We start from the raw sequence: 23,429 nt of genomic DNA, 5'->3' as shown, positions 1-23,429 counted from the left end.
TAAGAAAAAAAAATTAAAGGGCCCTGTCCCTCCGAACTTGTGCGCAGAAGCGAACGTATATGTAAACTGTATTCAAACCACACATGTGAGGTATCACCTCTATCGTTAGAGTGAGAGCACTAATTCTAGTACTAGAACACCTCTGTAAATCTAAACTGGTAACCTGTAAAAAATTTTAAAAATGTCGCCTATGGAGATTTTTAAGTACCAGAGTTTGTGGCCATTCCACGAGCGTGCACAATTTTAAAGCATGACATGTTATTTTTTTAAGATCGGTTTTCATATTTTTTAATCAAAAAAGTGTATTTTTTCCAAACAAATTGCGTTTTTAAGACTGCTGCGCAAATACAGTGTGACAAAGTATTGCAACAATCTCCATTTTATTCTCTTGGGTCTCTGCTAAAAAAAATATATAATGTTTGGGGTTCTAAGTAATTTTCTAGCAAAAATACTGATTTTAACAAGTGTCAGAAAAAAGCCAATTCCTTAAGTGGTTAATGTAAAACCTCTTTTCCCAAAAGGAAAAAAAAAAAAACATTGCTGTAACTGCTTGTGTAACTGAAGTGTTTGCTGGAGTAGGGATTAAATTTGTTAGTGTATCTAAATCTGCTGCTACATCTAACACTCTCCTCCCCCAGACTGACAATGCTACTGTCCAAAAGTGCCCCTGTGCTCCTTCTTTCAGAGTGAGGACACTCTAATACAGGTTCTTTGTTACTGGCCTGATCAACAGGTAAAAACAGGAGAAAACCAAAGCCTAAAACAAACTAATGCAGCCACTGCAATGTGTTACATTTTTGGTTTTGGGTTTGATACCACTTTAATTACTGGACTGCTACATGCCTAAAAGTTTACTTGTGGATAACAGTTTTTTTTTTTTCAATTACTAGACACATGTTGAATCTACTATTTTCATGCATAGAAAGATAGGCTCTCATTTTTTAAAACCTCTATCAAACTTACCATATATGGACTTCGCATTGGGTTTTGATATTCCGTTCATGCTGATTGCTGAAATAATGACAAGAATAAAAAAAAAAGTCAATTAAAAAAAAATATATAGTATGCAAAACAGCCAATTATTACCATAGTCTATAAAACTTACTGTATGTTGTAACGATCAAGTCAAATATAAATCAAGTAACATTTTTAAATAAAATATTTGCATATTTAATTCCCTTTCAGAGTGAGCAAAACCACACCATGTCTAATAGACGATGCTGAGCACCTTACAAAAAATGTAACATGTAATCGAGTTGTATGAAATTATTTGTTGCCTCTTACCTTCTCACCTAAGCATCTTGAGATACCTTTTTAAACAGGTTCACCACTTCATACAAACTCATATAGTACCAAAAATGTTGTGAAATTAAGAGCTTACAACTGCACTTGCCTTTTAAGCCTGTTTCACAATGGCTTTAGCACAAATAAGCACGCGTGAACAGCACAGCTTTCAGCAAGCTCTGTTGAAGCTTTTAAAGTACTTTTCAGCTCCAGTTTGTATATGTTGAACACAGATCCTAATAGGAATGTTGATTGCCACTTTAAGCAAGCTGCTAGCAGGCTTTCAACATACTTTAAGAAGTGCTGAAGCCTGCTAGTAGCTTGTTTAAAGTGGCAATCAGCACTCCTATTAGGATCTGTGTTCAACACTTACAAACTAGAGCTGAATTGTATTTTAGAAGCTTCAACAAAGCTTGCTGAAATCTCTGCAAATGCTTTGTCAAAGCTTGCTGTTCAATACTGCTCATACCTAGTTACAGTACATAGTTAGTCAGGCTGAAAAAAGACACAAGTCCATCTGATTCAACCAACAAAAAAAACAAAAAACAAAAAGAAAAAAAAACAAACAGTATTGAAAACCCAACCATACAATCCCATATACACAATCCTATACCCACAGTTGATCCAGAGGAAGGCGAAAAAACCCCAGCAAAGCATGATCCAATTTGTTACAGCAGGGGGAAAAATGCTTCCTGATCCCCCGAGAGGCAATCGGATATTCCCTGGATCAACTTTACCTAAAAAATTTTTAGTACCCACTTATATTAAGTACACCCAGGAAAGAATCCAGGCCTTTCTTAAAGCAATCTAGTGAGCTAGCCGGAACCACCTCTGGAGGGAGTCTATTCCACATTTCACAGCTCTTACGGGGAAGAAACCTTTCCGTATTTGGAGACTAAATCTGTTTTCCTCTAGACGTAAAGAGCGCCCCCTTGTCCTCTGTGTTGACCTTAAAGTGAACTCAACATCAAGTTCAATATATGGACCCCCTTATGTATTTATACTTTAATCCTGGAGAGCAGCCCCCATCCTTGGAAAATTTTCTCTCTTAAAGTTAAGTGTTTTTGAATTTCCTGTATGCATTTTTTGCTTACAGTTAACATTAAAATAAATCATATTATGGTCACTGCTACCCAGATGTTCTTTTATATGAACATTATTAATAAGCTCTGCATGGTTCAAGATTATCAGGTCCAACAGAGCATTATTTCTAGTGGGGGCCTCAATAAACTGCACTATAAAATTGTCTTGTAATAGGTTTATAAATTTGTGCCCTTTAACTGTTCCAGCAGTGCCATTACTCCAGTCAATGTCTGGGTAGTAAAAATCCCCCATTATTAACACTGTCCCAGCCCTTGCTGCCATTTCTATCTGTGCCAGGAGCTGAGTCTCCACCTCTTCATTAATACTGGGAGGTCTATAACAAATTCCAATGATAATCTTTATATTACGCACACCCATGTACATTTCAACCCATACTGCTTCAGACTCAGCACACTCTCCATCAACTATGTCCTCTTTCACACTCACTTTGAGATCACTTCCCACAGAGACAGACACCCCCACCCCTCCGTTTTACCCAATCTTTCCGAAAGAGAGCATAGCCAGGAATATTAATAGCCCAGTCATATGAAGAATGAAGCCAAGATTCAGCTATACCAATTAATTCATAGTTCTCCTCATGCACCAGAGCTTCCAACTCACCTATTTTGCTTGGCAGACTTCTGGCATTGGTGAACAAACACTTTAAATCATTGTCACATTTTGCACACTTATTTTGCATGTTTTTAATTTTGGTACAAATAGTACCATTTCCAATGGTTGTTTGTAACATGGGAACCTTCTTATCCTCTGTCATAACTCTCCCCCCATGTTTCCCCAATCCACCCACCAATAGGGGCTGACCCCTGTCTGACCTGTCTGCCCCATTATAATCAAATTCACCCTCCCCCCCTCAATCCTAGTTTAAAAACTCCTCCAGCCTTCCCATAAACCTCTCCCCTAGCACAAAAGACCCCTTCCATTCAGGTGAAAACAATCTTTAGCATATAGGTTGCACCCCAATGAAAAGTGAGCCCAGTGCTCTAAAAACCCAAATCCCTCCTTCTTACACTAGGTCTTTAGCCATGCATTCAGCTCTCTAATCTCCCCCTGCTTTTCCTGTGTTGCACATGGCAAAATCACCTTGGAGATCCTTCCCTTCAACTTGCAGCCTAGTTCATTAAATTGGTTCTTAAGGAGCCTCCACCTTCCATATATTCTGTCATTGGTTCCAATCACAGCTTATACAACCTGAAGACCATGTGAAACTAGCATTACTATTGTTGCTTTGGTTTAAGTCATATTTTGGGGAGTAAGGCATAACAAGTGAATAAGACATATGGGAATGAAAAAAAGTTAAATGTCTGTTGTGGAAAAAAATTGGGGGTGCCACTGCAGTCTTCCTTCAGAAAATGTTAGCTATCTGGGTGTGTCTGATTCAGTGTATTTCAGTTACAGTCCTTGAACAAACCTGCTGTAAATAAGTGTCAAATTGCCTTATCTCTATACTTGTTTCAGGCCCGAGACCCAAACAGCAAAGCATCAGAATGACAGCCAAGGAACTATTATTCTCAAAATTCAAAATTGGCAGCCTTTAATAATCTCTCATGACAATGTTCCTTTTAACTCTGTGAAACAAGTTCTGTAAATACTGTATTAAACATCATTAGTAGCACTTAAAGTAAACCTTTTTTTACCTTTACATGTCTTTACATTTTTAAAGGAAGCTGTACCTTTTGCAAATATCACATTTCTTTGAAAGATGGATGCCAGTCTGGAGGAGTGGGCATTCCTAGGCTTTATTTGGATGCAGACCACTCCAGCATCCAAAACCTGATGCTGAATCTCCAAGACTGAAAGAACTGAAATTCAATTATTAAAAAGGGAGGGCAAGGGATAGTCAAGCTGAGGAGGAGCAAGCTAGACGATGCTCAATGTCCTGCAGCAGAGTGCCCATTTATTCACCACGCTTAGGTATATGCTGCAGGTGTCTGCCCCTTCATCTAGTTTTCCCTAAATGTCCTGGGTTCCTGGATACACACAGGCAAAACAAGTTTCTCTGCTTCCTTCTCTCAGAAGCTGAGATGTCCTACACCTCATAAGGCAAAGGTAGCTGGACAATGATCTCCAGCCAGGTGAATGGCCCTCAACTATCAAAAACAACATGTAGGCCGGAGTCTATTATCACTCTTTCTTTAGAAGACCCAGCTACTGTAAGGAGCAACTCTCTAATTACTACCAGGGTGCTCTAGTTTCAGTAGGAATCCCCCACCCTCCAGTGTCCTCTGGCCTGGGATCTCTCCAGCTGTTTGCCTATGCTACCAGAGAGGAATGCGGTTTATGGAAATAAGGGGAAGTAGCTGTTCATTTTCTGAACTGTTTTACTGAAGTAGGGATTCTCTGCAAAGACTATGTGACACTTTAGAGCCGGGGTGGGCAATTAGTTTTCCCCAAGGGGTCACATGGGAAACTGAGACTTTTGTGGAGGGTCAAACCAAAAAAAAAATCTTTTGATGAAACCAGCAGCCTGAGGTGAATAACACTGGACTGGGAAGGTCAGTAAGTAGGTAAACATATAGAAAACAAACACCTGGCATTTGGAATAATAGGTACAACTGCTCATGAAATGGGTCTATTTCTGATGGGCGATCCAGGAGGTGGTAGAAATGAAAAGTCACCGATCCAAACTGTAAAATAATAGCCAGATGGGACTGTTCACATGCTGCGGCTGCAATTCTTTGCTTTGTGGCTGAAATTTTTTTTAACTATGAGTGCAGAATTTGACAAGTGGCACCACTTGTCAAACTCAGCTACTGGGTTCAACCCTACAAAAAAGATAGAAGCAACCCCAATTTGAAATTTCACAAATCTGTGAAAACATCCAGGAGCATGTCAGGAGCAGACATACATGCTTAGATATACCTATGGTCATTGTAGGTGGGAAATTGATAGAGTGGAGACCCTCTCTGAATGGTTGCAAAAGCCAGGCTCACGAGGTTTGCGGTGCATCAAAGAAAAACATTTTATTAGGTGTAGAATAACATATTCAAAAATAATGTGCAAAAATTAGGACGAAATTGCTGGTAAGCCCAGCCTGGATCATCCAAGTAAAAACAAGACCCTGGGGACCTGAATGGGTGGTGTTGCTAGAATCAGCAGTACCCAGGCCAGTGCCCAGCTCACCCTACTTGCCCAATGGGCACTGATTCATTAGGTTGGGAGTGATCAGTCACCAAGGACCGTGTGTCACTTCATCCAAGCTATGGAATCAGGGTGCCAAGCTCTTTTTACCGAGAGAAATATCAAAAAGTTATCAGCTGAAGGGTATGGCACCTTAATAGCTGTATTGGTCTGTTCAAGGCACACCTATAATGGATAGCCTGGTGGGTTATTATACCGAAGTGCTTAAACTGCTGTCAGCATTCTGCACCCTCGTCTGAAAGTCCCCGGTGTCACCAGTCATCCCGCATAACAGGCAGCCAGATCCACTTGATCTACTTGCTTCCTTTCCCATTGGTTCTCTGCCACATACCAAATCACCTTAAGGCAGTTCTTTTGGGTGTCCACACCGCTGTTCAGTGTACTTTTATTAGGTTCATGCTAGACTCCACATGACATATGTTAATTGACGAATGATGTCACATGAGCTCCAACGACTAAACCATGTCTGTACACCAACGGTACCCCATACAAGAGGTCTGAACACTCCATACTGGTGAATAGTGACACCGGCTGCCAATGTCCACCTCCACACGTGTTCGTTAGGTCCAACAGTGTCAATAGTTACCTGCATGCCTTGAACAGACCAATACAGCTATTAAGGTGCCATACCCTTCAGCTGACAACTTTTTTATATTTCTCTCGGTAAAAAGAGCTTGGCACCCTGATTCCAAAGCTTGGATGAAGTGACACACGGTCCTTGGTGACTGATCACTCCCAACCTAATGAATCAGTGCCCATTGGGCAAGTAGGGTGAGCAGGGCACTGGCCTGGGTACTGCGGATTCTAGCAACACCACCCATTCAGGTCCCCAGGGTCTTGTTTTTACTTGGATGATCCAGGCTGGGCTTACCAGCAATTTCGTCCTAATTTTTGCACATTATTTATGCATATTTTATTCTCCACCTAATAAAATGTTTTTCTTTGATGCACCGCAAGCCTTGTGAGCCTGGCTTTTGCAACCATTCAGAGAGGGTCTCCACTCTCTCACCCCCACTCCTTTTGCACAGATACGTATCTTCGGTTGCCTGTGGTTCCCGGTTATACTAACCGACTAGGTTTGAACTTAATATCAGACTCATTGACCCCGTTGAGTCTGAGGATCCCACTCATCCCCAGGGTTTTATTACTATCTGGGAAATTGATAGACCCACCTGTAAGCAAACAGATGGCTCCATTAAGAAATTGACAAAAGAAATGGCCCAGCTTCAAACAGAGTGATCCGCAATGAAGTACAGACAGGAATATTTCTCCAAGGGGCATGCCCCGTCATTAGGAAGGGGAGGTGGCCAAGGCAGGCTAGGTCACAATGCCCATGGTGGAATTGTTGTGTTGGGCCATCTCTAGAGACACTGCTGAAATCATACACAAAGAAAGCCTTTAGACTTGAATGCCCCACTACTAGGGAGTCAAGCAGCATAGCACCACAGTGGATGGTCTCTCCATTCAAGAACTGAAGATGCGGATGAAGAAACTGAAGTGTTAGAAAGTAGGCCATGGGTGAAATTCTTCCATGTACTGGAAGAGTATAACTGAAAGAGTCTCAGAGAGAGGACCTAGTTGTTGCCTACCCTAATAGAGGTGATACGGTTATGACAATGGCCCAGTCCTAGAGAAAGACTAAAGCTACTGCCAGAAACCAACAAATTGCTGAGCGAGTTTTATTCTGAGGGATGATATACTGTTTCACAGGAATACCGTTCCTACATCACTGGAAAACGTTGAATGTTTGAAACGCGTTGGAAGTTTCAAGCTCTAAATAGCATCCAATGTACCTGATTTCCAAGTATGATGCAATGCCATCAATGAATACCTGGAATTACCACTTTGGATCTACCATACATGTTACACATAACTGACATTGTACTAGTGTTTCTTTGTGGATCTTGTTTGTACATGTCTTTATTCCTTTGTGATGTATACTCCATATTTTCTTGTTTGGGATTTTTTTAACATGTGGAATAAAATACAGAAATATTTTTTATAGTACTATTTATATTTATTGCTATAATGGTACAATTTAATTGCCCCTCACAATCCCACAAAAATAGAGGAATACAATTTACACAATACAAGACCCTTTCTATGGCAGAGAGAATCCAAATTTAAGCAGGACCCTAGGGTGTCCACAAAACATTCATCGGGTTAAAGAGACAAACCATGTGTGTGTGTTGCAGTTGGTCGAACAAAACTGCCCACACTGTGTGTTCTGTTCAGTGTCAAAGAGTGCTACAGACCATATTCCAAGTAATGGGTATCACCTTTCTTACACTTAACATGTCAAAAGGCAAATACTTTCATGTTGTAATCATTGTCCCTTTTTTGACAGCAAAAAAAGAGTGGTGCCATACACTAAGCATTAGGATTTCACATATAGCGTTGTACCAACCATAGGGCAATGGAGCATGCGGAAGGTTAATTTTCACCCTACAACTATTGAGAGGCTTAGCTCATGGGAAACAAATTAAATTGACCTATTACTTAGTAATGCTGATATGGAATTACAACCATAAAGTATATTCCTCTTCCGGTATCTCATCCTAACATGTCAAGCTTGGCAGTACTTTTTGAGGGGCCAAAGACCTATGGGACACAGTGCTGACAGAGAAACCTGAACAGCTTTAGAAAAAAAGCTGTTCATTCGAAGGGATTGCATGAGGACTGGAGGGCATACAATGCGATTAGAGGAGAAGCGTTTTAACCACAGGCAACGTGGGGGGTTCTTTACTGTTAGGGCTACAAGATTGTGGAATTCTCTACCACAAGAGGTGGTCACTGCAGGAAGTATGGTGGCTTTCAAAAGACTCTTAGACTTACATCTCAAGGATCAGAACATTCAGGGGTATGTGAGATGAGTACAGCCACACACACCTACACAGGTTGAACTGGATGGACTATTGTCTTTATTCAACCTCACCTACTATGTAACTATGTAACTATATGTAACACACTCCAAGTTTCTAGATTCTGGAGTAAAAATGATGCCTGGCTGAAGTCCAACAGTTTAAGAACTGGTCATGGAAGGGTACATAAAAAGTTTAAAATGTCAGATTTTGGCATTAAACCTGGGAACAGAGTGCTAGCCCAATCTAGAGGCACACACCAGCAAAGAAAGTTGCAAACACATGAGAAAGTTGCTGGAGTTGTCCTCCAGCTTATTCTAGAGGTATCAGCCTATGCTATCCAGAGGGAGAGAACCCTGGAAAAACCAAGACACACACACACTGTAAACCCACTGAGACCACCAGAGAGGCCTGCAAGTTTATTTATTTATTTTTTTAAGAACCTGTCCCCAGTTTGTGAGCCACAATTGTCGCTGCCACCAGAAGTTCAATGGTAATTGCCTCCTATTATTCCACTATTACAGCATTTCTAAGACCCCAAGGAGAAGCCATGGACCCGGACAATATTACACAGCCTTATGCTCACCCAGAAGAGGTCCATGATGTGGGACCCTCTGAACCACCTTCCCCTGATGCCCCTCAAGACCGACACATTGGGGTTTATTTACTAAAGGCAAATCCACTGTGCACTACAAGTGCACTGCAAGTAGATCTGAGAGGGACATGCAAAGAAAATAGAAAACAGCATTTTTGCTTGCACAGGTTTGAAAGATAGAAATCAGCAGAGCTTTCCCTCATTTCAGATCTTCCCCTCAGATCTACTGCGATTTCACTTCCAAGTGCACTTGTAGTGCACAGTGGGTTTGCCTTTAGTAAATCAACCCCATTGCCTCTTGTCCTGGAAGATGGAAACAAGATTTAACCACTAAGGTGCACCCAGAGATTAGTCTCTGAAGACCCCCTGTACACTTTGTGCAGGATTGTGACGGTTTGCATGTATGCCAGGGACAGAAAGTTCAAGTAGGATCAAATGACTCTCCTCTCATCCTCGTTAGATGCAGGTCCCCTGGGTTCCTGACCATGGGGGGTTAACACTACACTACAATGACCAACAACATGGGGGGGGGGGGGGGAGGGTCAGGTTTTACTGCCATGACGAATAATGTGAGGTTTTAGGGGTGGGGGGGATTAACTTTTGCTGCCATGCCCACCAATAAGGGGGGGGGGGTTAATTTTCTCTGGCATGACCACAATGCAGGTGGGTGTTCATTTTCAGTGCCACTGGCCACCAATGTGGAGGGGAGGGTTAATAGTAGTGATACCAGTAGACATGTGCAATTTGTTTCAGTCCGAATATAAATTTGGACAAATTTTTGGTTATTCAGGGATTCAGATATATCCAAATCTCCAAATTAAATAGTAGCAAATTTTGTTGAAGTTCATTAAATTTCTTTTCGTATATTAGTTTTCTAACTAATTCAAAATTTTCGGAAAAATTTGAATTCGGATCAGTCGAAAAACGATCAACTGAGTCAAATTCTGTGTAAAGAATAGCTGGTTGTTAACCACTTTAGGACCGGAGGATTTTCCTGCTTAACGTCCAGGCCACTTTTTGCGATTCGGCACTGTGCGAATTTAACTGACAATTGCGCGGTCATGCAACGCCGTACCCAAACGAAATTTACGTCCTTTTTTTCCCACAAACAGAGCTTTCTTTTGGTGGTATTTGATCACCTCTGCGCTTTTCATTTTTTGCGATATTAATAAAAAAAGGGACAATTTTGAAAAAACAACAATATTTTTCTACTTTGACAGTTAAAAAATATCCAATATATTCAATTTTTGTCATATATTTAGACCAAAATGTATTAAGCTAAATGTCTTTGACAAAAAAATTCTCAATGAGTGTATTTTTAACCGCTTTAAGACTGGAAGATTTTACCTCATTCCTGACCAGGCTATATTTTACGATTCGGCACTGTGTTACTTTAACAGACAATTGCGCAGTCATGCGATGCTGTACCCAAATTAAATGTATGTCCTTTTTTTCCCCACAAATAGAGCTTTCTTTTGGTGGTATTTGATCGCCTGTGCTTTTTGCGCTATAAACAAAAAAAGAGCAACAATTTTGAAAAAATAACAATATTTTCCACATTTTTTTTATATGAAATCCCCCCCCCCCCCAAAAAAAAAAAAAAAAATGTAAAAATCAAATTTTTTTTAACATTTTAGGCCAATTTGTTTTCTGCTACATATTTTTGGTAAAAAAAAATAATCGCAATAAAGCGTATTTTGATTGGTTTGTGCAAAAGTTATCAAAGCTACTAACCAACCATGGGAAATGTAATCATTTTTATTGTTTTTTTTTTTTTAACTAGTAATGGCAGCGATCTGGCGGTGATCTGCGATTTTTTTTTGCGTGACTGCGACATTGTGGTGCATAGATCGGACCCTTGACTGACACTTTTGGGGGTACCAGTGACATTACTACAGTAATCAGTGCTAAAAAATATGCACTGTTACTGTAAAAATGAGACTGGCAGGGAATGGGGTTAACTTTTATTGGTGATCAAGGGGTTAATGTATGCCTGGTGCTTACTGACGTGTGTGGGGGGAGGGGACTGTGTGACACAGGCACAGATCGCAGGTTCAGCTATGCTGAATCCTGTAATCTGTGACTGCCTGTCACTTAGGCACTTAGGAGATCCGCCCACTTTGTTTACACAAGCGGGCGGATCTCCTCACTCGATCCCCAATGATCGGGAAAGAGCGGCGGTGATCACCGCCGTTCCACCCCTGGCCCGACTCCCGCTGTGACTGAATACAGCGGGAGCGAGCCTCCGGTGGTGGCTCGCTCCCGCCCACAAGGGGAGGAGTCCAGTGACGTAGACCTACGTCGCTGGACGATAACGAACCACTTTGCCACAGTAAGCTCCATGTGAGCGGTCGGCAAGTGGTTAAGGAGCGAGCCAGGAAGCCGGCCACCGCATCCAGAACAACCAATGACTTATCAGCTGTCAGCGGGCTTCCCCACTGACAGGTAAATGTAAACAAAAGAATGCCAGCAATAGAAAACTCCCCCCCCCCCCCAAACCATACCAGGCCCTTTGGGTTCAGTATGGATTTTAAGGGGAACTCCAAACCAGAATAAAAAATAAAACAAAAAAAAAACACAGCTTGGGGTCCCCCTCAAAATCCATACCAGACCCTTATCCTAGCATGCAGCCCAGCAGGCCAGGAAAGGGGGATGAGTGAGTTCCCCCTTCCCCTCCTGAACTATACCAGGCCACATGTCCTCAACATGGGGGGGGGGGTGTTTGGTGCATCATCAACTGAGGCATACTGTATTGTTGACATCAAAAAGAGGCGTGGTCACCAGATGTTATCGGGGTGATTCTGCCCCTTCATTATTTAAGAAACCTCAGACGGAGGAGCAGGCAGTTGGCGGGATTCCTTGACGAGACCGGAGGTTTTTTTTCCCGGGTTAAGAGGTGCAGTGGGCAATGGTGTGATTAAGAATAGATCTACACCAGGTAATATTGTTTTGTTTTTTTTAACCATTTCTATATCGGACACTTTTACCCCCTTCCTGCCCAGGCTAATTTTCAGCTTTCAGCACTGTCACACTTTGAATGACAATTGCACGGTCATGCAACGCTGTACCCAAATTACTTTATTATTTTTTCACACAAATAGAGCTTTTTTTGGTGGTATTTAATCACCACTGGGTTTTTTTATTCTTTGCTAAGAAAAAAAAAGACTGAAAATTCTAAAAAAAAATGTTTAGTAATTTCTGTCAGAAAATTTAGTAAGTCATTTTTCTCCTTCACTGATGTGCGCTGATGAGGCGGCACTTATGGGCAATAATGAGGTGGCACGAATATGATACACTGAATGTCCTTTCGGAAAGCACGCTGGAAGCAGGACAGGCCAGTAGTTCCATTGCATATTGAGCAAGTTTTGGCCAGTGGTCCATCCTCGTGACCCAGTAACCCAGTGGATGCTCAGTTGGAAAGGTCTCCAATTCTACTCTTGCCCCTAGATATTCCTGCACCATATGATGGAGACGCTGCCGGTGGTTGCTAAACCTTACAGCCCTGGGCGCAGAGGACTAAAGAATTGGTTAAAGGCATCGGTCAGCCGCCTTTTCCACCTCTAGAGAATGTTAACCTCCCAATGTCTGAAAAGGTGTTACACCAGGTTTTCTTCAAGACGTCCCCAAGATGGGGAATGACAACCATCCCTTAAAGACTGCTGTATGTTATCCTCTACATCCATGCTGCCACAATCCTCCTACTCTTCATCTTCCTCCACTTGCTCCTGTGTGTTGTGTTGATATCTGCATAAAGGGGGCCTTGTGAGGAAAGGAAGTCCTCCTTTTCCTCCCGCTGTTCTGCCTCAAGTGCCCTGTCCATGATTCCACAAAGCGCATGCTCAAGGAGGAAAACTAGAGGGATAGTGTCACTGATGCATGCATTGTCGCGGCTCACCATCCTTGTAGCCTCCTCAAATGGTGACAGGACAGTGCATGCATCCTTTATCAGCAGCCACTGACATGGCGAAAAGAAGCCAAGCTCCCCCGAGCCTGTCCTTGTGCAATACTCACACAGGTACTCATTGAAGGCTCTCTGCTGTGTGTGCAATGTTGCCAATGTTGAGTTCCACCTGGTGGGCATGTCACAAAGGGCGGTTGGTGGGTAGGTTGAATTCCCATTGAATGTCAGATAGCCGAGCAATGGCATTGTATGACCACCGGTAATGGCTAGACTTTTCTTGCCTGTTCCACAGGCTCCTTGTCTATAGCTACTCATTCCGTAGCCTCACCATCATGCACAGAGGAGTCACCTCAATTTAATCATAGCATCAGTTACATGATGCTGGAGGATGCGCAGCAATTTGAATTCTCCCATGTTGGTTTCCAGGTTGAGGAAAGGAATAACGTGAGCCTAGAGAGAGGAGGAGATGGCACAACTCCAATGAGGCAGGATGTGCTCGAGGGGCCGCCTTAAGGCAGCCACCCTATTGTATCATGCTACAGAGCTCCACAGGTGCGGTGCGCTGCTAGCTCTCTGCTGACTGCCAAAAGTTCATTGGTGTGGACTATTTTCAACACATGTGCAGTAGACCGCAGCGTTGCTGATTGCAATCTTTAAGTGTGGCCAGAACACCAGCCACTTGGGCACCACATGCTTGACAAGACATATGATGACCTGCCATGAAGTTCGTTGGCAACAGCACCTGAAAGAGCAACATAATAAAGAAAAGCATTCTTCGTGTTGCTCCTCATCTGGAATCTCTACCCCTACTATACCTCATGTCTTCTCAAAAACCTGCACTGAGTGGGATAATGGTATAGCAATGAGTGCCACAGATACTTGCACCCAATCTAGTATGAGCCTGTGTGACAGAGAACGAAGAGGATGAGGACAGCTTAGTTATCCACTCCACTAACTCCACCAAGTATAGAGTGTGGAAAGGGAATATGGTGCTTGGGTGCACTATAAACCGTTTTTTCATTAATCAAGAAAAAATTAATAAAGCCAAAAAAAAAAAAAAAAAGAAAACCCCTGCTGAGGCAGAAGGAATAGCACATGAGATGCACAAGGGGGTACAGCAACTATGCGCCTAATATTATTGGTGCTGGTTCACCACCAAAAAAAACACCCACGTCTGGAGCAGAAGGAATAGCACCTGAGATGCACAAGGGGGTACAGCAATTATGGCCCTAATATTATTAGTGCTGGTTATCCACCAAAAAAACACCCACGTCTGGAGCAGAAGGAAGAGTGCCTGAGATACACAAGGGGGTACAGCAATTATTCCCTTAATATTATTGGTGCTGGTGCGCCAACTACAAAAACACCCATGTCTGGAGTAGAAGGAAGAGTGCCTGAGATGCACAAGTGGAGCAGCAATTATGCCCTTAATATTAGTGCTGCTGCTCAAAATAAAAGAAAATCGCTGCTGACGAAGAAGGGCGCACTACCACCTGCGAGTAATATTGCAGCAACAGAACCTGATGCGGTTAAAATATATATATATATATATTGTGACAGGGCACATGGATCTGTGGTCGACGGAAGATACGTGTCACCGAGGTTCCTGGCCTCGGTGAGATAAGAGCCGGTAATTCTGTGTCAGCAGCAGCTAGTGCTGTTTGACATTTTTCTATTTTAGTGTGGCTGCAAAGCCGAATCCGGGCCGGCTCTTATTGGGAGCAGTTAAGGTATGGGTGGGTGGCTGCTCCCCACGCTCCAGGCCAGGTCTTGCCTGGGGTTTATAAGGCAGACAGCCTAACAGGTGATTGAGAATTATCTCCATGTACCAGAAGGCTGTGGAAGTGAGTGCTGAGGCTGGAAAGGTTTCAAGCAGGTGAACTGATCCGTTGCTGTGTGTGAACAGCACCAAAGATACACAGGTGAATGGACTTGTTGCTGTGTTTAAACCTGCCTTAAAAGACTGTCGTTTTCCTTTTTGTTGGGTGTGAGTTAACACTAAGAAAGACTGTTATTTTTGTGTTCCTGAAGTGTAAATAAAACACTCCTGATTTACTTGAAGAACCATCTGTTTTGCCTCTATACTGCACCCTAAAATCCTACCTACCAGAGCAAATCCCCACTATATATATATATATATATATATATATATATATATATATATATATATATATATATATATATATATAGATCTCTCGATAAAATAAAAAATGGTATCAGTGGGGTGACACAGACGTGTTGTATACAATACAGTTCAGTAGCCCCACTACAAGCACAGCACAAAGCTGACTACAGTACACTGCGTAACGTAGGACTACACTGCAATAGCTGATGTGTATGTATATGTATGTATGTATGTATATATATATATATATATATATATATATATATATATATATATATATATATACACACACACACTACTCTGGCGGATATATACACTGAACTTGGCTGATCTATATACTGCACTGGTGGATATATAGCCTACAATAACTGATAAATATATACTCCACTATCTCTTGCAATAGCTGATATATATATCTACTACACTGGCTGATCTATTAATCTATAAACTGCACACCCCATTAACTACCCTGCCTAATCTCCACTCCTAACACACTACGCACAGCTGCCGTTTAAGCAGCCTTTATATAGTGTGGGGCGTGGCATTAGCCCCTGAGCCATGATTGGCTAAAGGGCACCCTGCCTTTTGACCAATCACAGACATTGTGCTGTGATTGGCCAAAGCATACAGGTCAAGGTGTATGCTTTGGCTGATCACAATCATTTCATTATGGTGGGCGTATTTCCCGCGAACAAACGAACACCAGACGTTCGAGTCGAACGTAACTTGAAGCTCACCCCTACTGCCTATCAGGGCCACCCATCAGTGCCGCCTGTCAGTGCAGCCTCATCAGTGCCGCCTCATCAGTGCCCATCAGTGTAACCTATCAGTGCCGTCTCTTCAGCGCACATGAGTGAAGGAGAAAAAGTATAGGTTTGCAAAATTTTATAACTATGAAAACTTTTTTTTTTTTACAATTTTCTGTTTTTTTTTCCATTTGCTTAAAAAAAAATTGAATAAGAAAAAAAAACTGTGATAATTAAATACTGCCAAAAGAAAGCTTTATTTGTGTGAAAAAAATGAAAAAAAATTCATATAGGTACAGTATTGCATGATCACGCAATTGACATTTAAAATGAGACCGCACTGAAAGCTGAAAACTGGCCTGGGCATGAAGGGGGTAAAAGTGCCCAGTCGGCAAGTGGTTAAAGGGTAACTATCTTTTCCACATTTGTTAGTGATTTTTTTTTTTTTTAGTGTGCATGTATTGTATGCTAGTGGATTTGCTACCCCAGACAATATCCTAACTGCAGCGGTTTCTCAGGTCAAGATTATTATCTGCCAAATTTTATAAAAACAAGATAGGGTATCTAGAAATGGGGAAGTAAACCTTTAGTTTAATCCAACAGATACACCAATGCTTTAATGATGCATTGTAAATTGTAGTGTCTGTGTCCACCCATTAATGAAACTGTTAGTGGTGCTTGTAAATTACTTCTTGTAAAAATTATTTTCAAAAGAATTCTGCTTGGAAAAATTAACTCAAAATAATGAAATCAGTTAAATTAGTTTATAAAATATATTTTGTATTGGAGGCACTGTAATTTGATCTATTTAGCTGACTAAATTCATTATTTAGGCATTCCCTGACAAAATTAAATTAATTTTTTTTTCACATTGTTTTTACATACTGTCACTAGTGCAGTACAGCATCATCCTGGGGTGGCAGTGATAAGGGATACTGACTAGTGACAGTATGTTTAAAAAAAAGTAATAGTTTTTTATTACATTTTTCAAACATTTTTTTTAAACTTTTTTTTCTTTTCTCAGAATGGTTCAGTGCCACCATAATGAACTACCCTGGTGGGTGATCAGGGGTTTTTTTTTTGTATTGCTATTACCTATAAGAGTGATGATCACTGGTATAAGCAATAGTTTTAGCTGTCATAAATGGCTTTCATACATGACAACTTGCTTACTATTGTGATTTGTGATTTGCCACAGCTTTCTACATGGTATAGGATACATTGATTGGCCCAGGTACCATATGATAGCTGTGGGCCAATCACAGCATTACAATAGTAAGCAAACCAGTCATGAATGGAAGCCATTTATGACCGTTTTGTTTACATGACCGATCATATGATATTGAGCGGCCAGGTACAGAGGGTGTGTGATCTGCTGTGTCCACCTAACACAGTGGCCATGGGATTGCTCCACTATGTGCCCCAGTGGGTGTCCATGTGCTCCTCAATGTACCAGTATGTCGAGGTGCCTGCAGCTGAAAAGCACTGTGGGCGGGCGGCAAGTGGTTAACATCTGGTCTACCAAGGTACGTTTACAAATGTCCTGGTTTCACGCGCGCATGTTTTTTAAAATAACAAACATGTTATACCTACCTGCCCTGTGCAGTGGATTTGCAGTGGCCTGGATCCTCTTCTTCTCGGGTCCCTTTTCCACTCTCCTGCCCCCCCCCCCCCCCAGCAAGCAGTTTTTGAGGGAGAGCCCTTTGAGGGCACCTGAGCCGAGCTGCAGCTCCGCGTGTTCATTCAGACACAGAACTGCAGTTCGGCCCCATCCCCTCTCTCTCCTGATTGGCTAACTGAATTGATTGACAGCAGTCAATTGCACCGCGGCTGTGTCTCAGCCAATCAGGAGGGAGAGTCTGGGACAGGGGGCGAGGGATTCGTGGACATCGCTGGATAGAGATGGGGCTCAGTTAAGTAATAGGGGGCAGAGGGGGGCTGCTACAAACAAGGTTTTTATCCTAATGCAATAAGATAAAATAAACCTTCTTACTTTACAACCCCTTTAAGTAAAACTGATCCGTTAGAGCCATCCTTTACAGCATTTTAAACGTGCCATGACCAACCTCCTAATGCCCCCCACAGCCACTTTGTGGTGTTTCCTAGTCTCTTCTGTTACTTCATCAGGGAGTCAGGGACCACAGTAAAATGTTAATGCAAAACAAACAGCGCAGATTTGATGTAATAGACCATAAAGTGCTCAACGTGACTGAATAAGTATAAATAATGACAAATATCAAACTCTATAATACAATTAAGACCCCCCCGTGAAGTGAATAAATACATAGAGTTCATAAATAATATTGGTAATAATGAATTAATAATGACAGTCCAAAAAAATATATCAGTCCAAATTATTAAGTGCTTCAGCAGGTAGCCAGTGAATGTTGCTGAAGATAAGATAAAGTGCTCAGGTGCTGGAAATCAGGTCCAATAGCATGCTGCAATGGTGTGGTGACAGGGTGACTATATCCTCTCCCCTAGGTTCTTCCACTTACCGGACTGAGTGGACCCCCAGACCTTATAGTATAAGGGTCACTCAAGCAGAGTCCGGCATACAATCCGGGTAATGATCTTTAAATCCTGGCTGCGACCACTAAATGTCTCCTATTGGCTCCCGGCAGGTTTTGACCATAAGGAAAGGAGAAACCCAAATAGCGTAATATTGCTACAATAAGTTTATTAAAACATCCAAGAAAAAAACTCACATTTAATATGATAAGTACAGGTGGTGAATGTCATGAATCGGTAGATCTCTGGGATTACGGTGTGCAGCGGGCTCCCTTGGCTCCGGCGTGCGTTCCACCGCTACCGGAAATTACGTCATGAAAGGCGTGGAACCGGAAATTGCGTCGATGCGTTTCGCCTCCCACTGGGCGTTATCACAGACATATGTATGATACATTTGTGATAACGCCCAGTGGGAGGCGAAACGCGTCGATGCAATTTCCGGGGTACCAGGGGGTTCCCCTCTCTGTATTTCTCTTTGAGGACCACACACCAAGAAATCAGAGGGAGTGAAGGAGCCCCTAGACGATATCCACTACAGAAAAGACTCACCAGGTTGTATACAGGGTGCGACACCTAGCAGTCACGCAGGTATCTGCAACCCAGAGTTCTTTTGTTTTACCCGCAAATCGCTTGCATTGAATGGCTTTAATATCTATTTTTTCACTTTTGTTCACCAAAGCACAGAGTGTTTAAGATTCTTTTATTGTGCACAATCACCTTAAACCTGCTTTTAGACAGGTCACTCCTTTAATGAAAAATAAAAAATCACTGTCTTGTCTTCAGCTTTGTGTCTCTTTTTTGCACTAGCACTCTGCACTTTATTATTAGCATTTTTAAAGGCACAGAGTATGTATTCTCACTAAAATTGGTCTCTGAAAAACCATAAGTCACGTGCACTTTATAAGTTATACCTTATTAAAAAACAGCACATTCAGCACTTTTAATTTTATATATAAATTCTTCATATATTTCTTATAATTTTTATACCACTATTTATGATATTTATTCACCAAATGTATTTATGCGTTTAACACGGTAGCGCCGTTCACAACCCCGTTTGCACACACTTCATCCTTTTAACCCTTTTTGGGTTTGGTTGTTGGCAGCTTACACCGTAATTTTCCAACCTACACTCACTGCATATTCCATAGCGCTGGTCACCTTAGTTTTTATTATTCTCTGTGGTGTAACTTGTGGTAACATCCAGACCTAGCTGCACAATGGAAATATTTAAGTACATGACCTCAAGAACAGTGAATGTAGAAGATATCTTTGATCAGGACATTATTATACAGAGACAAGATATGGAAGGTTCCTTCAAACAATTAAAACACAGTATGGAGAAGCAACTATGGGTCTGGTGGGATATAGTATCCTTAGAAAAATACACTAAGGAAAGTATAGCACCAAGGAGATTAAGATGGGATATATCCCCTAATGACCATATATCAGACCCAGTCCTATTGGACCAATGGTATGCGTTCTTTAATAAATGTGAAAAGGAACTACTATTAATGATCATCAAGAGAAGGCAATTTAAACTTAAAAAGATAGAGAGCGCCATTGTACAGCTAAAAGAACAATTAGCCCCTTATGCAGACACAGCGGAATATAAGAACAAGGAGAAAGCACTCCAGGAGGCCATACAAAAATATGATAAAGCAATACAAGCCAAAAAACAAAAGAAATATAAAAGAGATGTTCTGGACTACAGAAACAGGGATGTATATAAATGGCAATCTGACGAAACATACAATTGACAGGGCACCAGTGTGGACCCTGTGAATTTGGATTCCAGAGAATCATCGGAAATGGGAGATGAAGATGAGGATGACTCGTGGATGGAAGTCGGGACACCTAGGACCCCCAGAACCCCCATGACACCAGTAACTGGAGTAAGACACAATGGGGATAGATTTCTCGATGAACGTAGGGATAACACCCACGTGGGAAACCCAGGAACAGATAGAATACCAACCACCCCCTACAACAGAGTAGACACATATAACAGATTTTCTCCTCTATACCAGTACAAGGATGAGTATTATGAAAACAGAGGCCCACCCCCGAGAAATAGTTTTTTTTCCCAGAGGGAACAGAGGGAGACCCCCAAGAGGTGGCAGGGGACCCCAAGGACAACATGGCAACTGGAGGAACCAAGGCTGGTCACAGCCATGGAGACGAGAAAATCACCAAAGAGGCTTCAGAGGAACATACAGACCACAAGGGGAATACCACGTAAATTGGAGGGAAGATGGAAGAAGACCTCAACAGGAGAACTACAGAGGACCCCCCAGACAAGGAGATTTCGACCCACGCAGGAGAGAGAAACCCCCAAGGTATTACGAGCATACAAGAAACGGAAACCAAGGGGCAAACGAGGGGGGGCAAAGAAAAAGAAGGGAATATTAGGAAAAGGGATCTTCAATCTGAGCAATGCAGTCTTTGATGAGGACGAATTGAAACTTCTAGATCTGGGTTTAAAATACGCACCGGACAAGAATTTAGATAAATTTGAAGCGTACATAGACCTTCAAAAATATATAAGGAAGATAAACATCAAAAAATTCTTTGAAATTAAGAAGAACACGGACCCCCTTCTGAAAAATACTGAATTTAAACACACATCACTTAGGAACAAATTGGTCTTTAACCCAAAGAAACCACACAATGAAAATCTAAAAGTCTTTAAACGAATGGTGGAGGAAGAAATCAGAGCCCTAAAAATCAAAAACAAAAAGGAAAAAGACATCTGGGACACCATCAGGAAGCTTGAGAAGAGGAAAGGGATTGTCATTAGACCTGCTGACAAAGGGGGAGGTTTGGTCATCTTAAACCAGAAGGACTACGAGGAAGAATTGGAACACCTCCTAAGCGCAGAAAATACATACAAAAAACTTCCGAGTGACCCCAAAGCGAAATTCATACAAATACCTACCATATAAATACCAGAGGCCAAATACCTACAAATAGAAGCGGCCAGGACGCCCATAATATATTATCTACCAAAGATTAGTGTTGAGCGAACACGGACTGTATTATTCGTGTTCGTACCCATTAATTGGATTTTTGTTACCCGAACACGGACACGGATACTTTACTGTATGTTCGGGTAAAAAATCCGTGTTCGGTCGTTTTATTTCCGGGTTTTGCATGTTTTGGCGCTCTTTTCATGGCGGGCTTTCAACAGCCAATCAACAATCGTTTAACTGGTGTGCCTTAAGCTATCCCAGCCATGCCTGCAAATGTATGAGTAGCTGTGATTGGCCGTCTGAAGCATGTGACCAAGTCTTTATAAGTTCGAGGCAGCCGCAGCGGCGTCATTCTGCTGCTTAGCTCAGGGACAGAGCACACATACGTGCTGGCTGCTGATTAGGGAAAGACAGGCAGGGAAAACAAATTGGTGTCCGGATAGAATTTAGGGTCAGGTCGGAGTGTTTAGGCAGGGCGAGTTGTAGGCATTTTAGGGATAGAGTCTGCTGAATTATAGGGTCAGTGTGTTCTACAAACTACAATCGATATTGCTGTGTGGGGTGGGGTCTGCACTTAATCCTGATCTACGATCTCTTCTCAATCCTGTTAGGGAGAGGCTGCTGCTGAATTTTAGAGAAAGTGTGTTCTACAAACTACAATCGATATTGCTGTGTGGTGTGGGATAGGAGATAGGCAGGTGTCAGTGATCCACATCCATTTTTCTGTGTGTGGGCTGCAGTGAACACAATCTTTTTGGGGTGCAGTGAACACAATCCTTTTGGGGTGCAGTGAACAAAATCTTTGTGGGGTACAGTGAACACAGTCTTTGTGGGGTGCAGTGAACAAAATCTTTGGGGGGGTACAGTGAACACAATCTTTGTGGGGTACAGTGAACACAATCTTTGGGGGGGTGCAGTGAACAAAATCTTTGGGGGGGTACAGTGAACACAATCTTTGTGGGGTACAGTGAACACAATCTTTGTGGGGTGCAGTGAAGACAATCCTTTTGGGGTGCAGTGAACACAATCTTTGTGGGGTACAGTGAACACAATCTTTGTGGGGTACAGTGAACAAAATATTTGTGGGGTACAGTGAACACAATCTTTGTGGGGTGCAGTGAACAAAATCTTTGTGGGGTACAGTGAACACAATCTTTGTGGGGTGCAGTGAAGACAATCCTTTTGGGGTGCAGTGAACAAAATCTTTGTGGGGTGCAGTGAAGACAATCCTTTTGTTGTACAGTGAACACAATCTTTGTGGGGTGCAGTGAAGACAATCCTTTTGGGGTGCAGTGAACACAATCTTTGTGGGGTGCAGTGAAGACAATCCTTGTGGGGTGCAGTGAAGACAATCTTTGTGGGGTGCAGTGAACAAAATCTTTGTGGGGTACAGTGAACACAATCTTTGTGGGGTACAGTGAACACAATCTTTGTGGGGTGCAGTGAAGACAATCCTTTTGGGGTGCAGTGAACACAATCTTTGTGGGGTGCAGTGAACACAATCTTTGTGGGGTACAGTGAACACAATCTCATACTTCTGAAGATTTGAGGGTGCTGCCTGTTTCATCCTCCTCCTCCTCATCCATCCTTTTAGGGGTACAAACAATAGTAATTGGGGCCTAGTGTGCTTCTGTACGTGTGAAAAACATACACTTTTTTTTGATCATATTTCCTATTCCGCTATTCAATAAAAACCTTTGGGGATCATTTAAATTGCGGGATAGTCTGTGTCGGTACGTGTGAGATCCACCTTTCCAAGTTTTTGGGGTTCATCTCATACTTCTGAAGCTTTGAGGGTGCTGCCTGTTCCATACTCCTCCTCCTCCTCATCCATCCTTTTAGGTGTACAAACAATAGTAATTGGGGCCTAGTGTGCTTCTGTACGTGTGAGATACATACACTTTTTTTTTGATCATATTTCCTATTCCGCTATTCAATAAAAACCTTTGGGGATCAATTAAATTGCGGAATAGTCTGTGTCGGTACGTGTGAGATCCACCTTTCCAAGTTTTTGGGGTTCATCTCATACTTCTGAAGCTTTGAGGGTGCTGCCTGTTCCATACTCCTCCTCCTCCTCATCCATCCTTTTAGGTGTACAAACAATAGTAATTGGGGCCTAGTGTGCTTCTGTACGTGTGAGATACATACACTTTTTTTTTGATCATATTTCCTATTCCGCTATTCAATAAAAA

The 23,429-nt window shown here is 42.0% G+C and overlaps 1 protein-coding gene across 1 annotated transcript in view; it reads right to left on the bottom strand.

Annotated features, from left to right (window-relative positions):
- The window catches only part of EPS8L1 (EPS8 signaling adaptor L1), an 892,485-nt gene that overhangs the window by 781,761 nt on the left and 87,295 nt on the right, over positions 1-23,429 (bottom strand). Inside the window, exon 2 of the mRNA XM_082273475.1 lies at positions 964-1,004. Within this exon, the coding sequence (XP_082129601.1) occupies positions 964-1,003 (40 nt within the window). The 5' untranslated portion in view covers position 1,004. The remainder of the gene's footprint in view (positions 1-963; positions 1,005-23,429) is intronic.

The sequence above is a fragment of the Pelophylax lessonae genome, assembly GCF_965119305.1.
Source record: "Pelophylax lessonae genome assembly, chromosome: 12".
In the NCBI taxonomy this organism is placed as follows: Eukaryota; Metazoa; Chordata; class Amphibia; order Anura; family Ranidae; genus Pelophylax; species Pelophylax lessonae.
The sequence above is the reverse complement of the archived record's forward strand: the minus strand, read 5'-3'. Positions and strand labels throughout refer to the sequence as shown.